We start from the raw sequence: 15,642 nt of genomic DNA on the forward strand, positions 1-15,642 counted from the left end.
TCTGTTTTTAATTAACTTTAGTTAAAACGCCTGTGTGCAAATCACTTGTTAGCTGTAATAAAAGGGAAGTCTGAATGAGGCCCTGTGGTTCCATGAAGATATTTCAAGGGAAAGAGAGAGAGAAGGCCGGGGAAGGTGTAGGTAAGTTTTAGGACACAAGTAAACTTAAAGTGTAAAATATATATCACCATTTTAGAAGTGCGTTTTTGGGTTTGCTTTCTCCCCCTGCTTTATTGGGGAGGACTTGCCATTGCTTTTATCAAGTGCTTGCTAGCCATGGATGCCAACTAACTTCTTCGATTGAAGGCCGGAGGATCATGTCTGGTTCCAGGAGCCGCTTGAGCAGGTCCTGGCATTCGGCTGAGATGCCCAGATGAGTGGGGAAGGACACCCCCTTCTGCTGCTGCCACAGCATCTTGGGGATGTCTGTGTCGTCAAAAGGTAGGCTGGCACAGAGCATGACGTACAGGACCACGCCCATACTCCAGACGTCGCCCTTCTTGCTATCGTGAGGAATACCCTGCAGCACCTCGGGGGCGGCGTAGGCTGTGCTGCCGCAGAACGTCTGGCTCAGCTCTCGACGTGACTTGGGCAACACCTTAGCGAAGCCAAAGTCAGTCAGCTTCAGGTTGAAGCCCTGCAACAAGGCGTTCTCACACTTGAGGTCCCGGTGGGCCACACCACAGCCATGGCAGTAGCGGATGGCCTCGACCATTTGACGGAAGAGGGCCTTGGCCCGGCTCTCGGGAAGTGGCCCCCCATTCAGCACACAGTCAAAGACGTCCCCGCCTTCAGCCAGCTCCATCACCAGGTAGATTTTCCCGTCAGCAGACTCCAGCATCTCATACACCTGGATGATGTTCTTGTGGTCCAGGGTACGGACAATCTGGAGCTCCCGAGGCAGGAATCTCTGGATAAATTCTGAGGAAACGAGAAAAGAGATGGGATCTCAAGTCCAGGAGGGCATAACCCTTCACTCCTGTCCCCTCCTTCCAGTTTCTCCGCCCAGCATGTCTGGGTCTTGTGCCTTGGTTCCCATTAACAGTCTTAAATGTCTAGCTACTTGGACATTGCAAAGAATGTTCACTGCTATTATTTTTGTAGTTAATATATTATTCAAAGGAACTACTCCAGGCCATCCTCAAGGACTGTTGTGAGCCGCCTGTGAGACCATGGATATCAAAGTGCTTTGGGGATTTTTAGAAAAAAACACTGAATCTCAGTTATGAGGCCTGATTTGCCATCTCCTCACACCCCTGCCTCCTGACCCACGGTTCTTCCCATGAGCCCGGTCTTCCTTTTTCCCATCCCTAACTGCATTGGCAACAGCTCCTGCCCTCCACCAGCCCAGGCCATGGTCTCTCTGCCTGTCTCTGTCCCCCTCCTAGAACAGGGAAGGCCGGCAGGCTGGGCTTCTGGTTCTAAGGACCCTTCACTAACTGCCACTTAAATTTTGGATTTCGGAGGGTGTGATGTTCCTGGACTCACAGCATCCTTTTGTTCCCCGCTGACCTCCACCAGAGCCACAAACTCTTGGGATTCCTTGGTTGCAGACTAAAGGGGAGGTGGGGATGTTCCTTCCCACTGGTGGAAGTGTCCACCCACCTCAACCAGCCCTCCCTTTCTCCAAAGGGGCCCCAGCTCACCTTCCGGCCCTCCCATCTTGTCTATAATTTTAATTGCCACTTTTGTTTGGTGTTTTTTGGAAAATGCTTCTTTGACTTTTGAGTAGGTCCCTTCCCCAATGGTCTTGCCCAGCTGGTACCCATTGGAGAGCAGAAAGTCCTCCATGCTGTCTAGCGCCTCCTTCCTTCCTGTCACCCTCTCAGCTCATGCTGCCTCTGTGAGGCAGCTCTACTCCACCATCGCCCTTGGCCTGCTCCTTTTCCCCCCAAGGACTTCATCCGCAGCCGTCCCCACGCTAGAACATTCTCCGTCTGGACACAGCAGCCACGGACGTGGTGGGGAGGGAGAGGACCAGACATTTTAAAACTCCGGCCCAATTGTGATGTAAATGCTGTGTGACCCTTTGGCCAAAATGGGCAGAGCCCTTACCTGTCCTCACCATCACCACTACCAAATCCAGTATGGGCTAAGTCCCTGCTGCGCCCCCGCCCCCGCGCCAGGCAGGGAGTCGCAGCCCGCCCGGGGGCGCCCCGGGACGTCTGCGCGTCTCCAGGGATGACGGGCTCCTTTTGGACGCCGCCTCGCGGCTGCTTGCCGCCGCCTCCTGCGCCCGGATCGGACTGCGGGGAACCTGCCGGACCCAGTGCCGAGGCGCCATGGCAAAGGCCCTCCAGCCCGGGCTCGCTGCGGCGCGGAGTGCCGGGCAGCCCAGGACGGCTGGAGGTTCCCGACGGGAGGAACGGGCTCTGTGAGGTCAGCGCGCCGCGGCCCGGATCACAATGCAGCCCGCCCCCTCGACGCCCGGGCCGTGGCGCGCCGCAGACACCTGCCGGGCTCCGCCTGGACCGGAGCGTCCTCCCGCGGCCAGGGGTCGGGCAGCTGCTTCCAGCCTGGGACCGGCCTCGGCCTCCGGCAGGTGAGCAACGGCCCAGGGGGCGGGCGCGGGCAGGGGGCGCCCGGCGGCCCGGGAGCGGCCTGACCGCCACTGCCCGCGCAGAGCGCCCCGGGGCCTGGACATGAGTGCCCAGGAGCCCTCGCAGGGTCGGAGATTCCCCATTGAGGCCGGAGACTCCCCTGGCCTTGCCGCCGCCCCCGAGTCCCAGGACAGCCCGGAGCCGGTAGCCACGGAGCACAGCCCGGTCAGGTGAGACCGGCGCCCTCCCGCGACCCCCTCCGCCGCGCGAAGCTCCCGGCGGCCCGAATCCACTTTCCCTCCCCAGGTCCCCGCCCCCGCGTCAGGGCCCCGCAGCCTCGCCAGAACCCCTTCGGCGGGGCCCGGGTGCACTCCCTGGGCGCGTTGCCAGCAGCATCGGCCGGGTCCCGCTTTCCCCAGGCCGCTTCGACGCTGCCCGGGCTGCCACTGCCTGACACTGTTGCACGTGCCCATCGACGTCTACCTGGCCATGGGCGGGAGCCCCCGGGCCCGCGCCACCTGAGGGCGTCTGCGCACGGCGGCTCCCCGGGAGCCGGGCGGGACGAGGCCCGCCGCGGGCCACCACGCTGAGGTCGCGCGCGCCGAGCACGAGACAATGATGCACATTTTAAAATAAAAGAATGATGCACATTTTAATAAAGCACAGCATAAACTGTTCTTTCCACTCCAGGCTGGCCGTGTATGTCTATCCCGTCGATCGGCCCGCAAATTGCTCTGCCCCATCCAATAGCACCTTCCTTTCGGCTGTCTCCTCCCTTTGACCTAGCCGTAGAGGTCCGCCCTCCCAGTCCGCGCCAAGCCTTTCCCCCATTTCTTACTGGTCCTGACCCCTTCTAGGGCAACCTTACCCCCTGCCGTCGTCCTTCTCATCCCTCTCCTTGGTTCTCCATTGAAATTGGCATAGCTGTGCTGCTTTCTGGGGGTCCTGAGAAGCTCTGGATTGGAGAGGTTGGACAGACAACTTAGAATAAAGAGAATGGCAGCCCACACTAGGCCCATTTAATTCTCCCAAGATGGAATTAGATTTTGCTACCTGCTGTTCTGTGACCCTGGGCACCTCTGGCTTTGTTGGAGGGATTAGGGGCCTCCTAGGCCATCTAGAGCTTTGATTTCTCCTAGGAGAGGTGGGACCAGAAAAAGATAGGGAAAGAAATCGTTTGAAAGACTTTGATTTCTGGGAGCCTGGGTGGCTCAGTCCGTTGAGCATCGGACTTTGGCTCAGGTCACGATCCCATAGCTTGCGGGTTCTAGACTCACATCAGGCTGTCCTGACAGCTTGGAGCCTGCTTCGGATTCTGTGTCTCCTTCTCTCTCTCTGCCCCTCCCCTGCTTGTGCTCTGTGTGTCTCTCAAAAATAAATAAACATTTAAAAAAGAAGAACTCTAGGAACCACAGCAATTTTTTTTTTAAAGAAAGATTTTGATTTCTCATTTCTATTTTATAGGTGGGGGAACTGAGCCTTGAGAGACTTTCCCAGGGTTCCCCCAGATGATAGGTGGATAGGCTAGCACACTCCTCAGTATCCTCTGACTTAATACTCTAAAATTTACATCCATGGGGAGGGTGGGGGGAAGAGGGGGTCCATGACCCAAGGCTGCCTGGAAGTGTGACATTGAACTGAACAAGTATTTTCCACTTTCCAATTTTGTTTTAATGAGCCTGGATTATTTTAATATTGGAAAAAATATACGTAACCCAAAAGTCAGGTTCAGTCTCCTGCCCCCTGAAATCAAGGTACAAATGACTTAACACCCCTACTCCACATGGGGTAGAAGTCCCAGTCCTCCCAAGAGCACTTCAGAATTCCACAGTCACCCAAAAGGACCACCATTGTCGATCTCCACACAATTTCTCTCCCAGGCAGTCCCAAATGTAGGAGACTTATTACAAGAGAACAGGATGTCAGTATATTGCACACCTGAAACTAAGTACACTGTAGGTTAACTAACTGGACTTTAAATTAAAACTTAAAAAAAAAATTAAATACATTATTATTTTTTGAAATTTAATTTATTTTGAGAGGGAGAGAGAGAGCACAGATGGAACAGAGAGAGAGCGGGAGAGAGAGAATCCCAAACAGGCTCTGCACCAACCAGCACAGAACCCGATGCGGAGTTCAAACCCACGAACCATGATGAGATCATGACCTGAGCCAAAGTCGGATGCTTAACGGACTGAGCCACCCAGGTGCCCCTAAAAAAGATATACATTAGAAAAAATAATAGTAATAAAGAGGAGAGAATGTTTGCCAAGAAAGGGTCTACTTCGAAGTGAGGACTTTAGACTTGACCATCCACTGCCTGGTCCTTCAAACACCCTAGTTCTTAAAAGCCCTTCCATGCCTCTCTTTCTCTTTCACCCACCAGGAGAATCCCTGGCTTCAGGCCACAGTGCTGGTTTCACTCTCCCCTTTATTCCTCTCCTCCTCCACCCTTAATTCCTAGAGAGCCCCCAGGGCTCTCAATACTCTCTATTAAGTGGAGTAATGCAGCTGTTTCCATCCCCAACAAACTCCAGGCAGGCCCTACTCAGCCTAACAACCTGGGCTGCTGCTCTGCAGAAAAAGGGCCTTCTTCCCTGGAAACAGTACCCCTCCTCCTTAGGAGGCCACTGTAAGTTTAGAGAGAAAAAAAATTATTGGCCTCTGTATTGATAAGGTCTCTCCTTTGCAGGCAGCTAAAGTTAACTTATGCCAAAAAGGAATGGATTGTTTCAAGTGGCTGGGGAAGGATATAAGCTTTCCACATCCCTAAGCTTAAAGGAAGAACTGTAGGAACCAGGATGTTGGCTGGGCCCACTAGGACTGCCCCCTTTTGTTCCTCTCTAATCCCTGATTATCTCCTCTGGCCAGGAAACATGGCTGCTGCTGTTTGGAAATCTGCAATTGGAAGGGAGAGTGCTTTCTCCCAGTCTCAGTTTACCTGACCTTGGGAAGGGCAGTGATTGGCCCTTCTTAAGTCACATGCACACTCCTTCGGCCAGTTACCATTATCAGGGAAATGGGAGATTATAACATGAGCTGGGCCAGCCGTGAGCCTACCCTGGAGTTAGAAGCATGGCCAGGTGACTGAGAGCATCACCAGAAAATAATGGGCAGAGATGGAGAAAAATTCCAGGAGCAGAGAGAGCTTATGCAAAGATCAGGTATACCTGGAGGAAAAGAAGCCTGAAAAGAAGAGATAGAGAGTGGCGGGAGCCAGGGTGACAACTCCGTTCTGTGGCATTGAGGAGCCTTGGACAGTGTGACCAGGAGTCAGACCACCAGGTTCTAGCTCAGGCCCTGCCCCTCACTCGGCCAATACAAATCTACCAGCCAGGCCTGTGCAGGGCACTGGGGATTCAGAGTGAACTTGAAGGACACAGATACTGGCCCTTTTGGAACTCACATAGCCTAGCAGGTGGAAAGCCTCACTCAGGCAAGTCCCTTCTTCACTGGCTTAAAAAAAAAAAAAAAAAAAAAAAAGCGGGTGGGGAGTGCCTGGCTGGCTCGGTCACTCTTGATCTTGGGGTTGTAAGTTCAAGCCCCACGCTGAGTGTAGAGATTATTTAAATAAATAAATAAACTTTAATTTTACCAAAAAGGCACCAACGGATCTCTATGGACTTTGCCAGCCCCAAGACGCTAAATCCTTCCTATTTTCCTTTCTCCCGTCTTCTCGATCCTCCTTTCCTTTAAAAAAGATTTGCTGCCAGCCACCCCACATATATGAGTGATGCAAAGATTTCAAACACAGACCTTGCAGATGGGCCAGACCCTGGGGCTGGTTAGCTCCACTAGATGGAGGGAACTTCTCCGGCAAAGGCCTGGAGGCAGGAAAGCAGAGGGTGAGTTCCAGGAAGTCAGTTCAGTCAGCTTCTACCAACACCTACCTCTCTGGGCTACACCAGGTGCTGAGAACCAGGCTTGATTCTGACAGATTCCTGGCCCTTGCAGAGCTCAGAATTCAGGGGATCCAGTGACGAGTTAACAGAAGACAAGCTGGATCAAGGAGGCCTTGAATTTGAGCTTTTTTTCTGTAGCTGACAAGGGAGCATGACAGGTTCCATCCTGAGTCACTTCCCTCTCCTATTTCTCTTCTCCTTTTCCATCCTGTTCTCTGTTTCTTCCTCCCTGACCTCCCCGCCTCGCCCCCCGCCCTGCAGCCTCCAGAAAAGCCACTGGCCTAAATTGTAGTCTTAGAGTTGAGTCTTGACTCTGCCATTTACTAGCTGTGCAAACTTAGGCTAGTTACTTAGCCCGTCAGAGTCTCCATTTCCAAATCTGTAAAATGGGGTTAATGACACCTGCTGGAAGGTTTCATGCATGTACAGCACCAGGCAGGAATCTCTGGCACAGGTAGCACTTGAGCAAGAGAGGCTGCTGCTGCTGCTGCTGCTGCCCCTACCTCTGGCTCCAAGGGGCAGCAGAGAGCCAAGCCAGTCATGTCCCCAGGGGCTGGGCCATGTCCAGCCTTGGAGAGGACTGGGGAGTCCCTTTTCGCTTTCCTCTGCCAACTTCCCAGCAGTTCCGCTCATGAACTTAGGAACTTGGTCGGGGGACATTTCCAGGGGAATCCCCAGGTGGAAAAGGGAGAGCTGCCTCCTTCACCCTCGAGGGTAAAGCCGTCCCTAGACCCCAAAGCAGGACCCCCAGATTCCAACTTTATTCTCTGGGCCCAAGGAATAGGGAGGCATCTGGGGAAAGGGGCATGCTCGAATCACTGCTTCCCCTGACTCGCCTCTCAGGCGCCCTATTAGCTAGCCCCTCCCTAAAGGAACCCCTTTTAGAAGGAGGGGGCGAAGTACAGATGGACCCCCAGGTTACCATGGAGATGGCAGGGAAAAGGTTGCTGTATCGTCATGGCAACAATTGACGTCAGTACTACCATTTCCCGTTGCTTGATATGGGGGGAAGGGGGGCAGCCACCCCAACCACAAGCAAATACCCCACAAAGCCTCCTCCCCTTACTGAGCCGATCAACCAGGGGGTCGACAGGCTTAATATAGCACAGAGTTAAAAGCAGTGTCTGATGTCAGTCAAACTTTGGTTCAAATCCTCATTCTGCCTCGTGTTAGCTGTGGGAATTTGAGCAAGTTCCTTAAGCTCTGGAAGTCTCATTGTACAAGGGGGATGAAGGAGTTATGTGCCTCCAAGGGTTACTGTGAGGACTGCATGGGATCACACAGGTAATGGGCATTCGGCCAGCTCGTGGTTGGTGCACCCTGACATTGGGGGCTATTGAGTCTCAGGTACCCATTAATGGATGTGGCTCTTCAGATATAGAAGCACAGCCCCTAGAGAGCCTAGAGAGGATTTCCGAGGACTGGGCCCCTGCGTCCGAGCATCTCAGAATTGGGGGGTCTCAAGGTGGAGCAGAGACAGTGGAATTTCCAGACTCTGAGGAAACCCCAGATGCCACTTTCCTGAAACCCCATCACATCCGGGCTCTGACCCAACTTCCCCTTTCTCCTCCCCTCTGCCTCCTCCGAAGCCTTCTCAGCAGCCTTCTACCTCTTGGGCCTCGATCTGGTCTTCGAGAGAAAAGCACATGGAAAGCACTAGACACGCCTCAGCAATTCACATAACGCTCTTCCCACCTTTCAGCACGCGGTTCCTTCTGCCTGGAATAGCCTCCCTCCCAACCCCACTTACCCTTCAGACATCCACCAATTGTCACTTCTCAAGGAAGCCTCCTCTGACCACCGGTCCTTCCCCTCTCATAGCGCCTGCTTATCTGTTCCTTGATGCCTGACGAATGTCTGTTTTCCCCCATCGCACTGTGGACTCACTGAGGGCACGGGCTGTGTCGTGTTCATCCTGACATCCCAGGGGCCTAGAATGGCCAGGCTCAGGAGTTTGTAGGATGTCTGCAGATTAGACGAGCTAGTGAATGCTCGGTAAGTCCATAGGGGAGAGGCCCCAGTGCTGTGTGGAGAAGGAACAGAACCAGCTAGGAGACCCAGAACGGTTCCCCCAGTGAATCTCAGATGAGCAGCAGTTACCCAGGCAAGGACATGGAGGTGGGAAATGTCCCCGGCACTGTGATTGGTGCATGCCAAGGATGAGCTTGGTGCTGAAGACACTGTCCAGAGGGACGTACTCATGTTTTGGAAATACAACGCTGGCTGCTTTGTGGGGAACAGGCCACATAAAGGGATAGAGAGTAGCAACAGGGAGACCAGTCAGGAGGCTGCCGTGTCCTCCCAGGTGAAAGGCAACGGTGTTGGACCAGGCATTCATTAGCAATGGAAATAGAAGCAATGGGATTTTTTAAATGCGAGGGCCCCTGGGTGGCTCAGTCATTAGGCATCTGACTCTTGACTTCAGCTCAGGTCATGATCTCACAGTTTGTGAGTTCGAGCCCATCAGGGTCCGCACTGACAGCCTGCTCAAGATTCTCTCCTTTCTCGAAATAAATACATAAGCTTGAACATAAAATAAAATGTTCTGGAGAGGACAGGATTTCATAGCTGCTTAAATATGAAAGAGAGAAGAGCCTAGAAAAAAAACCCAGATTTTTGGTCCTGGCGACCAAGAAAATGACCAAGCTAAGGAACATAGGAGGGAAGGCAGGTATGGGGCATGTTTCCTGTGAGGTGGGGCACCTGGGGGGAGGGTGAGGGGGGTGGGGGAAGGGATGTCCAGGAGACAGGTGGAGGGCAGAGAAGACAGATCAGAGCTGAAAGAGAGAAGTGAGTCTCTGACATGGGTGGACACCCAAGGCACGGGAACCAATGAGATCCCCTTGGGACCTGATTAGGCAGTAAGCAAAGGATGAGAAATTTGCCATGTGGCAGCAACCAGTAAGACGGCAAGAAAATCAAGAGTGCACAGTGTCCAGAAAAACAAGAACACGAAAGTATTTCAAGTAGGAGGGAGTATTTGTATTGAAGTCAGCCACTGCTAAAGGGTCAAGTCAGATAAAGACTCACGAGCATCCCTCGAATTTAGCAACAAGAAGGTCAGTGGTGACCTTGACGAGCGAGCGTTCCTGTGGAATGGTGGGGGAGGAAGCCAGATTGCAGGGGCTGAGTGAGGAAGTGGAAACAGCGTGTGTACACAACTCTTTCAAGAATGTTGGCTGTGAAGGGGAGCTGGAGAAGGACATGGGGTTGAAGGAGGGCTTTCTTCTTTTTCAAAGATAGGAAAGACTAGAGCCTGTTTGTTTGCTGCTGGGAAGGAGCCATCAGGGAGGGAGAGGTTGGAGATGGAGAAAAGAGGAAGGGATAAAGGCAGGGAAGATTCCCTAAGGGAGGAAAAATCCCCAAATATGGCTGCACAGTTGGGGGGCAAGTCAGGGCCTGTACTGGGCCCTGGGGGCTCGGAACAGCTGCCCACTCTCTCCAGCAGCCAGTGTGAGTCACTGGGGGGGAAATAGCCCAAACTGGCAGTGTGGGAAAGGGAGCTGGGCCAGCACGTTCCTCAGGATCCCCAGGGGGTCGGGGGGCAGGGCCCAGCCTGGGCTCTGAGCCCTGAGCTCTGAGCCCTGAACCCCATGCTCTGACCAGAACAAGGGCACAGAGGAGCTGCCTCACCCTTTGGAGGGGCAGGCAGAGTAGTATGAGGCCTGGGTTTTTCTTTTGGCTTTTTTTCTGCCACTCTCTGAACCTCAGTTTCCCCTCCCAAAAGAGTGTGTTAGACCAGATCGAGGGCTTTTAACTTTTTGGGGGGAGGCGTAGGGGAGGGGGGGAGATGCTGTCACAGATCCTTTCTAAATTCTTCCCAGAAATATATGTGTATTTGGAACTTTGAGACAGTTTAGGGGGTCCTGGATCCCCAGAAGTTCACTCATAGAATGTCTCCAGATAAGAACCCTGAACTAGTGTTGCTTGAGGAGCCTTCTGCCTCTGACATTTGAAAGTGCCCTGGAGCAAGGGAAAAGGCTCTCATAAGGGTCATGGGAGGCAGAGGTAGAGGACTCAAGCCTGGGAGCAGGGCCACGTTTTGAGGTGCGGGTTCTGCCTGAGCATGCCATCAGGGGTCTGCCTGGGTGGCATGGGCACAGTTTAACTGGCAGCTGACCTTACTGCCATCCGCCCCCTCTTGCTGCCTCTGCCCTTCTGTCCTCGGTCCTGAGGGGGATGGGGTGGGGAGGAGCGTCTCGGGAGATCCTGGGTATCTGGTGCCTGGCCCCCTCCCACCAAAGCAGCTGGTGAAGTCAGACCATAGATCAGACCCCACCCGCCCGAGGGGGCTGGTGCTGCCCCCACCCTGCTCTGCCAGCTGACGCCTCCTGCTAAAAACAGCCGTCCCGGGGGGACTATGGGCTTTCAGGCCTCCCCCTCCACCCCCGGCAGGTATTTAAGAGGCCGAAGCAGGGCCAGGCGGGCTGGACGCCATGCTATTCACCGAGACTGCCCACTTCGTAGTGAATTTTCTTCTGTCCCGGTGAGGGGGCCCCGGGGAGGGCGCTGGCGGGATAAAGGGGTCTGGTCCCGCAGCCGGGGGAGGAGGCGTCCAGGCCTGAGTGCCCCGATGCAACCCCTCCAATGTCCCTCCCCGTCCCTCTAAAGTGTCGACCAAGAGTGACTCTGACCCCCGCCCCGCCGCGTCTGATCCGAGGCGGCTCCCTTCTCCTCGCCCGTCGTGCTCTGGGGTGACTGCTGCCCCGTTTCCCCCCGCAGACGGCCCCGGGCCACGCCCCCGTACCGCCTGGACCAGGAGTTGTGTTTCTGGGGCTGCCGGGGCCCGGCCTTGCCGGCGCCTGCCTCCCGCCGCAGCCTGGGCGACTACTGGCTGAGCCCGCAGCGTCGCCGCCCGCCGGGCGCCGCCTGGCGCTGGCCAGCGCGGAACCTGCTGCTGCTGCCGGGGGCCACCGGCCTGGCAGACGTACCCTCGGCGCGCTGGCCCAGCTGCTACAGCGCGCGCCCGCGCCTCACGTGAGCGCGCGGGGCGGGGCCGAGGCCCTGGAGGGGTGGGGCGGGGGCGGGGCGCGGGTGGGAGGTGGGGCCTGAGCGAAAGAGCGCATCCCCAGAGCCCAGGGCCTGTCAGGGGTTGGATAGACTGGGCTTGAGGGTGCCTGGGAGCGGGAGGAGGGGGCGGCACTGAGTAGGAGGGGCGGGGCCTGAGGCTGCTGAGAGCCGAGGGAAGGGGCGGGGCTATGCGGAATGGGCGTAGACCCGGAGGGAGGCGGAGCCTTGCCCCTATCCTGTCTGTCCAATTTTCCCTCCCTCCAGATGGAAGCACCGATGGCAGAATATTAACTATCAATTTCTGGGCAAGAGGAAGAGACATCTAGTTCCCCTGCGCCCGTGAGAACCGGTGAGGGGAGGGGCCAAGAGAGGGCGCGGCCGATAGGGGCGGGACCCCTGGGGAAAGCGGTTGCAGAGGCGGGGCCTAGCGGTGAGGTGGGGGAAGAGCAAGGTGTGAGCACCTAGTGGGTCCTCAGCAGCCGTTCCCTCCCAGGCTCCAGGACCTGGAGGGTTGAGCCACGATGCGAAGGGCCCCTAGGGCGGCTGTGGGACTCTGCGGGGTTACCCATCCGTTCCTTTCTCTACCACAAACAGTTTTTTTAAAAGATTGACGGATCTGGGGCCCCTGGCTGGCTCAGTCACTGGAGCGTGTGACTCTTGATCTCTGGGTTGTAAGTTCCAGCCCCACACTGGGTATAGAGGTTACTTAAATATACATATATATATATATATATATATATATATATATATATATATATATGTATGTAAAAAAATATATATATATACAGAATCTAAAAGGTTGATGGATTTGACTATTAAAATTTCTGTTCATCAAAAGGCACCTAAAAATGTAAAATAGGCAGGGGCGCTTGCGTGGCTCTGTCGGTTGCGCGTGGGTCTCTTGATTTCTGCTCCAGTCATGATCTCTATGTTCAGTGAGATCGAACCCTGTGTCCGTCTCTGCACTGACAGCGTGGAGCCAGTTGGAGTTTCTCTCTCCCTCCCTCTCTCTCTCTCTCTCTCTCTGCCCTTCACCTGCTCACTTGCTCTCTCTCAAAATAAATAAACTCAATTTTTTTAATGTTTATTTGTTTTTGAGAGAGAGGGAGCATGAGCAAGGGAGGGACAGAGAGAGAGGCACCACAGAGGATCCAAAGCAGGCTCTGTGCTGACTGCAGCTAGCCCGATGTGGGGCTCGAACTCAGAACAGCGGGTTTATGACCTGAGCCGGAGTTGGAGTCGGGCACTTAACCAACTGAGCCACCCAGGCACCCCTCAAAATAAATTAATTTAAAAAAGGGTAAAATACACAGAGGGGCACCTGACTGGCTCAGTCAGCAGAGTATGCAACTCTTGATCTCAAGCTCATGAATTGGAGTCCCACGTTAGGCATAGAGACTACTTTAAAACAATAGTAATAATAATAAAGGTAAAACAGCATTCCAAACAAGTCTCCTGCCTAGCAACCTAAGAGAAAGGAAAGCTCTGGTTGCCTTGAAGGCACCATCCTGGCAGTCATCCTATGATGCGTATCTCTGAATATCTGTGTCCACCGCTGAGCGTGGCTCCGTTTCTCTGGGTATCCATCTCTGATCTCTATGTCCATTCATTTATTCAACAAATACTTATCAAGGGCCTATTTTAGTTTGTGCCAGGTTTATATTCCGAGTCATCGGGTTCTCACTGGCAAAACGAACTACTGAAGTCCCTGCCCTCATGGGGCTTACATTCTGGTTAGAGAGACCGACAATAAAAAGAAGTCAGAGATAAACAGTGTGCTGTGCTTGAGAAGAACATGCTGGGCCAGCTGCTTTATATGGAATGAGCAGGGACTTTGTCTTATCTAGAACAGTGCCTGACTCATAATTGAGGCTCAGTAAATGGTTTTTTGCTTTTATTTTTGTTTTGTTTGTTTTTTGGAGGGCTCGGTAAATGTTGAATGAATGCATGGGTTGGTCTGAGAAGGTAACTCTCAGTCAAGGTGTGAAGGATGAGGGTCAGCCACTCCAGACCCTGGGAAGAGTGTTCTGAGCAGAGGGAACAGCCTACGTTCAGTGGGTGGCCCCTTGCCTCTGGCTGTCTGCCCTGGAGTCTCCCTGTTTGCTGTGTCTCTGTTTCTCTTTGCTGTCTCCGTGATCTTGGGAATCGAAGGGCAGGTTTAAACAGCGGCCCTCCAGGGTCTCTGGAAGTGAGGTCACTGCCGATCTGATTCACCCCCTGGACTCTGACCTAACTAGCCTGGCCTGGCCATTCCCCCTGGAAGCAGGCCCTCCCCGTGGCCGCCTGAGTCCCACAGCCTCTGGCTCCTTCCCAGAGTAGCATCCTGTAACCCGGCAGGAAGTCCCTCATGCTATCTAACCACAGTCCTGCCAAGGGAGCCCCGGCCCTTCCTCTCATTCTGCCTTGCAGGCAGAGGAGTCCTGCCTGGACAGAGAACCCAGTAAAGACCTAACACGGTGGGAATAATACCCTCCTGCAGCCCCAGGGAGGCGAACCGCAGAGGGGCCGAGTGATAACTCATCTCAGAAGCCTCTGCCACAGCCATTTTTCTCACTGAGTCCTTCAACACCCCATTTTACAGACAGAAATTCCAGCAGGCCCAGAGAGGAAAACGGGGCAGAACTGGGACCAGAACCCAGATCTCTTGTCAAAATAGTAATAATCGTAACAACAAATCCATATTGCTCATTTATTCTCTGCCAGGTACTATGCTGAAACTTGGCGTGAGTTTTCTTTTTTAAGACTTTTCACAAACCTACAAGGCGGATACCATTATTATTTCCATTATCCTCAGAGGAGGAGACTGAGGCTCAGAGCCATCACGTGACTTGCCCAGGGACACCCAGAGTGTTGGTGGCAGAGCTGCGTGTGACACCAGGCAGTGTGGAGTGCCCAGGTACACACCCTGCGCCCCGGGGCTCCAGAGGAGTGTCACGGATGTCTGTTTTCCAGGGATCTGGGGAGACAGGCTTCAGGTTCATCACATGATTGTCCCAAGGCTGACTGGTGCCGAGCCACGATGAGCAGGAAGATGTCCTGGGAACAATGCACAGTCCCATGTCCCTCTCTGTGCGTGAAGATTCTCTATGTTTGCCTTCTCCCCTGGGATCTCCATGTTTCTGCCCCTCACTGCCCAAATAAAGCAGTTTTCACCTCTCTCTGGCTCTCTCTACTTTGGGCATGATCATTTCGGTTCTCCCCACCCACACACACTGAATTAGACTGAACCCACAGGGCTGGGAGGGCATCTGCGGTCACTCCTGACCCTTCCCCTGCCCCCAGGTCCCCCCGAGCCCCCTCTGTGGCACAGACTAGATGAACCAGACCTGGCTCCTGCTGTCCAGACTCTCACAGTGCCATAGCTAGAGAAAGACAGACACATACGCCAGCTCAGTAAAGTGCTGCAGGAGGGTGACATTAGTTTGTCTGGGGCACAGTGAGTCCTCCGATGGATCGGGAAAGACTTCAGGACGGCTTCCTCGAGCTAAATCTTAACAGGTAGGCAGGCACCGGGTAGGCACACACAGGGAACAGCAGTCCAGGCAGAGTGGGCAGCACGGAGGAAGTTTCCTTCATATACAGGCTGAAATGGTCATCCCGCTGAGGGAACTGTGGGACTGGCAGCCAGTGGGCTCAGCCTAAAATGAGGCTAACTGGGCCTGGAGCTTCAAAGACCTTGAACGCCAAGACAAGGGGTTGGACATTCTCCAGGAGGAGGTTGAGAGCCAAGGACAGGTTTAAAGCAAAGGAGGGACACGGTCGCCTCATGGCATCTCCAGGTCTAGACCCCCTTCCCTGAGTCTCAGGGTCCATGCTGGTGAATGAGTAGTCTCTGACTCTCAACTAGGTCCAAGGCCTCAGGGCACCTTTCCCTGTGCTCCCCCTCACACACTCTCCTGGCTCCTACCTGAGACTGAGGCCAAGAGTGGATCCTGCCCGGCCTCAGAGGGTGCTGATGGCTGGAGGAGGGAGTCTTTGGGCTGCTATCCTAACTCATCCACTCATGGTCAACACCAGCTCCCTTCCCAACCCCATGAGACCCACATATGGCCCATCCCATGCCCTTGGTGGGGGCCTCAGTCATGTAAACAGGTAACTACAGGGCAGCCCCACTCTAGCTCCCCAAAGGAGCAGGCTCCTAGAACCATCTCCCTTCCTCCTCCAGCCCCTCTCCCTCCACATGGGACCCA

General features: G+C 54.3%; 2 protein-coding genes across 2 annotated transcripts; one reads left to right on the forward strand and one right to left on the reverse strand.

Annotated features, from left to right (window-relative positions):
• Positions 1 to 201: 201 nt before the first annotated feature.
• On the reverse strand, positions 202 to 1,791 carry TSSK3 (testis specific serine kinase 3). The gene is made up of 2 exons (XM_019429933.2): positions 1,647 to 1,791; positions 202 to 921 (listed from the first exon to the last, which is right to left on the reverse strand). The coding sequence occupies exons 1-2, from the start codon at positions 1,789 to 1,791 to the stop codon at positions 260 to 262; spliced, it is 807 nt and encodes a 268-aa protein (XP_019285478.1). The 3' UTR covers positions 202 to 259.
• Positions 1,792 to 1,991: 200 nt separating this feature from the next.
• FAM229A (family with sequence similarity 229 member A) lies at positions 1,992 to 3,224 on the forward strand. The gene is made up of 3 exons (XM_019429935.2): positions 1,992 to 2,542; positions 2,624 to 2,770; positions 2,960 to 3,224. Exons 1-3 carry the CDS (start codon positions 2,406 to 2,408, stop codon positions 3,060 to 3,062), a joined length of 387 nt encoding a protein of 128 aa, XP_019285480.2. The 5' UTR covers positions 1,992 to 2,405; the 3' UTR covers positions 3,063 to 3,224.
• Positions 3,225 to 15,642: the final 12,418 nt, after the last annotated feature.

Source organism: Panthera pardus, unplaced genomic scaffold (assembly GCF_024362965.1).
Source record: "Panthera pardus isolate Hobbes unplaced genomic scaffold, ASM2436296v1 HiC_scaffold_11, whole genome shotgun sequence".
Taxonomy (NCBI): domain Eukaryota; kingdom Metazoa; phylum Chordata; class Mammalia; order Carnivora; family Felidae; genus Panthera; species Panthera pardus.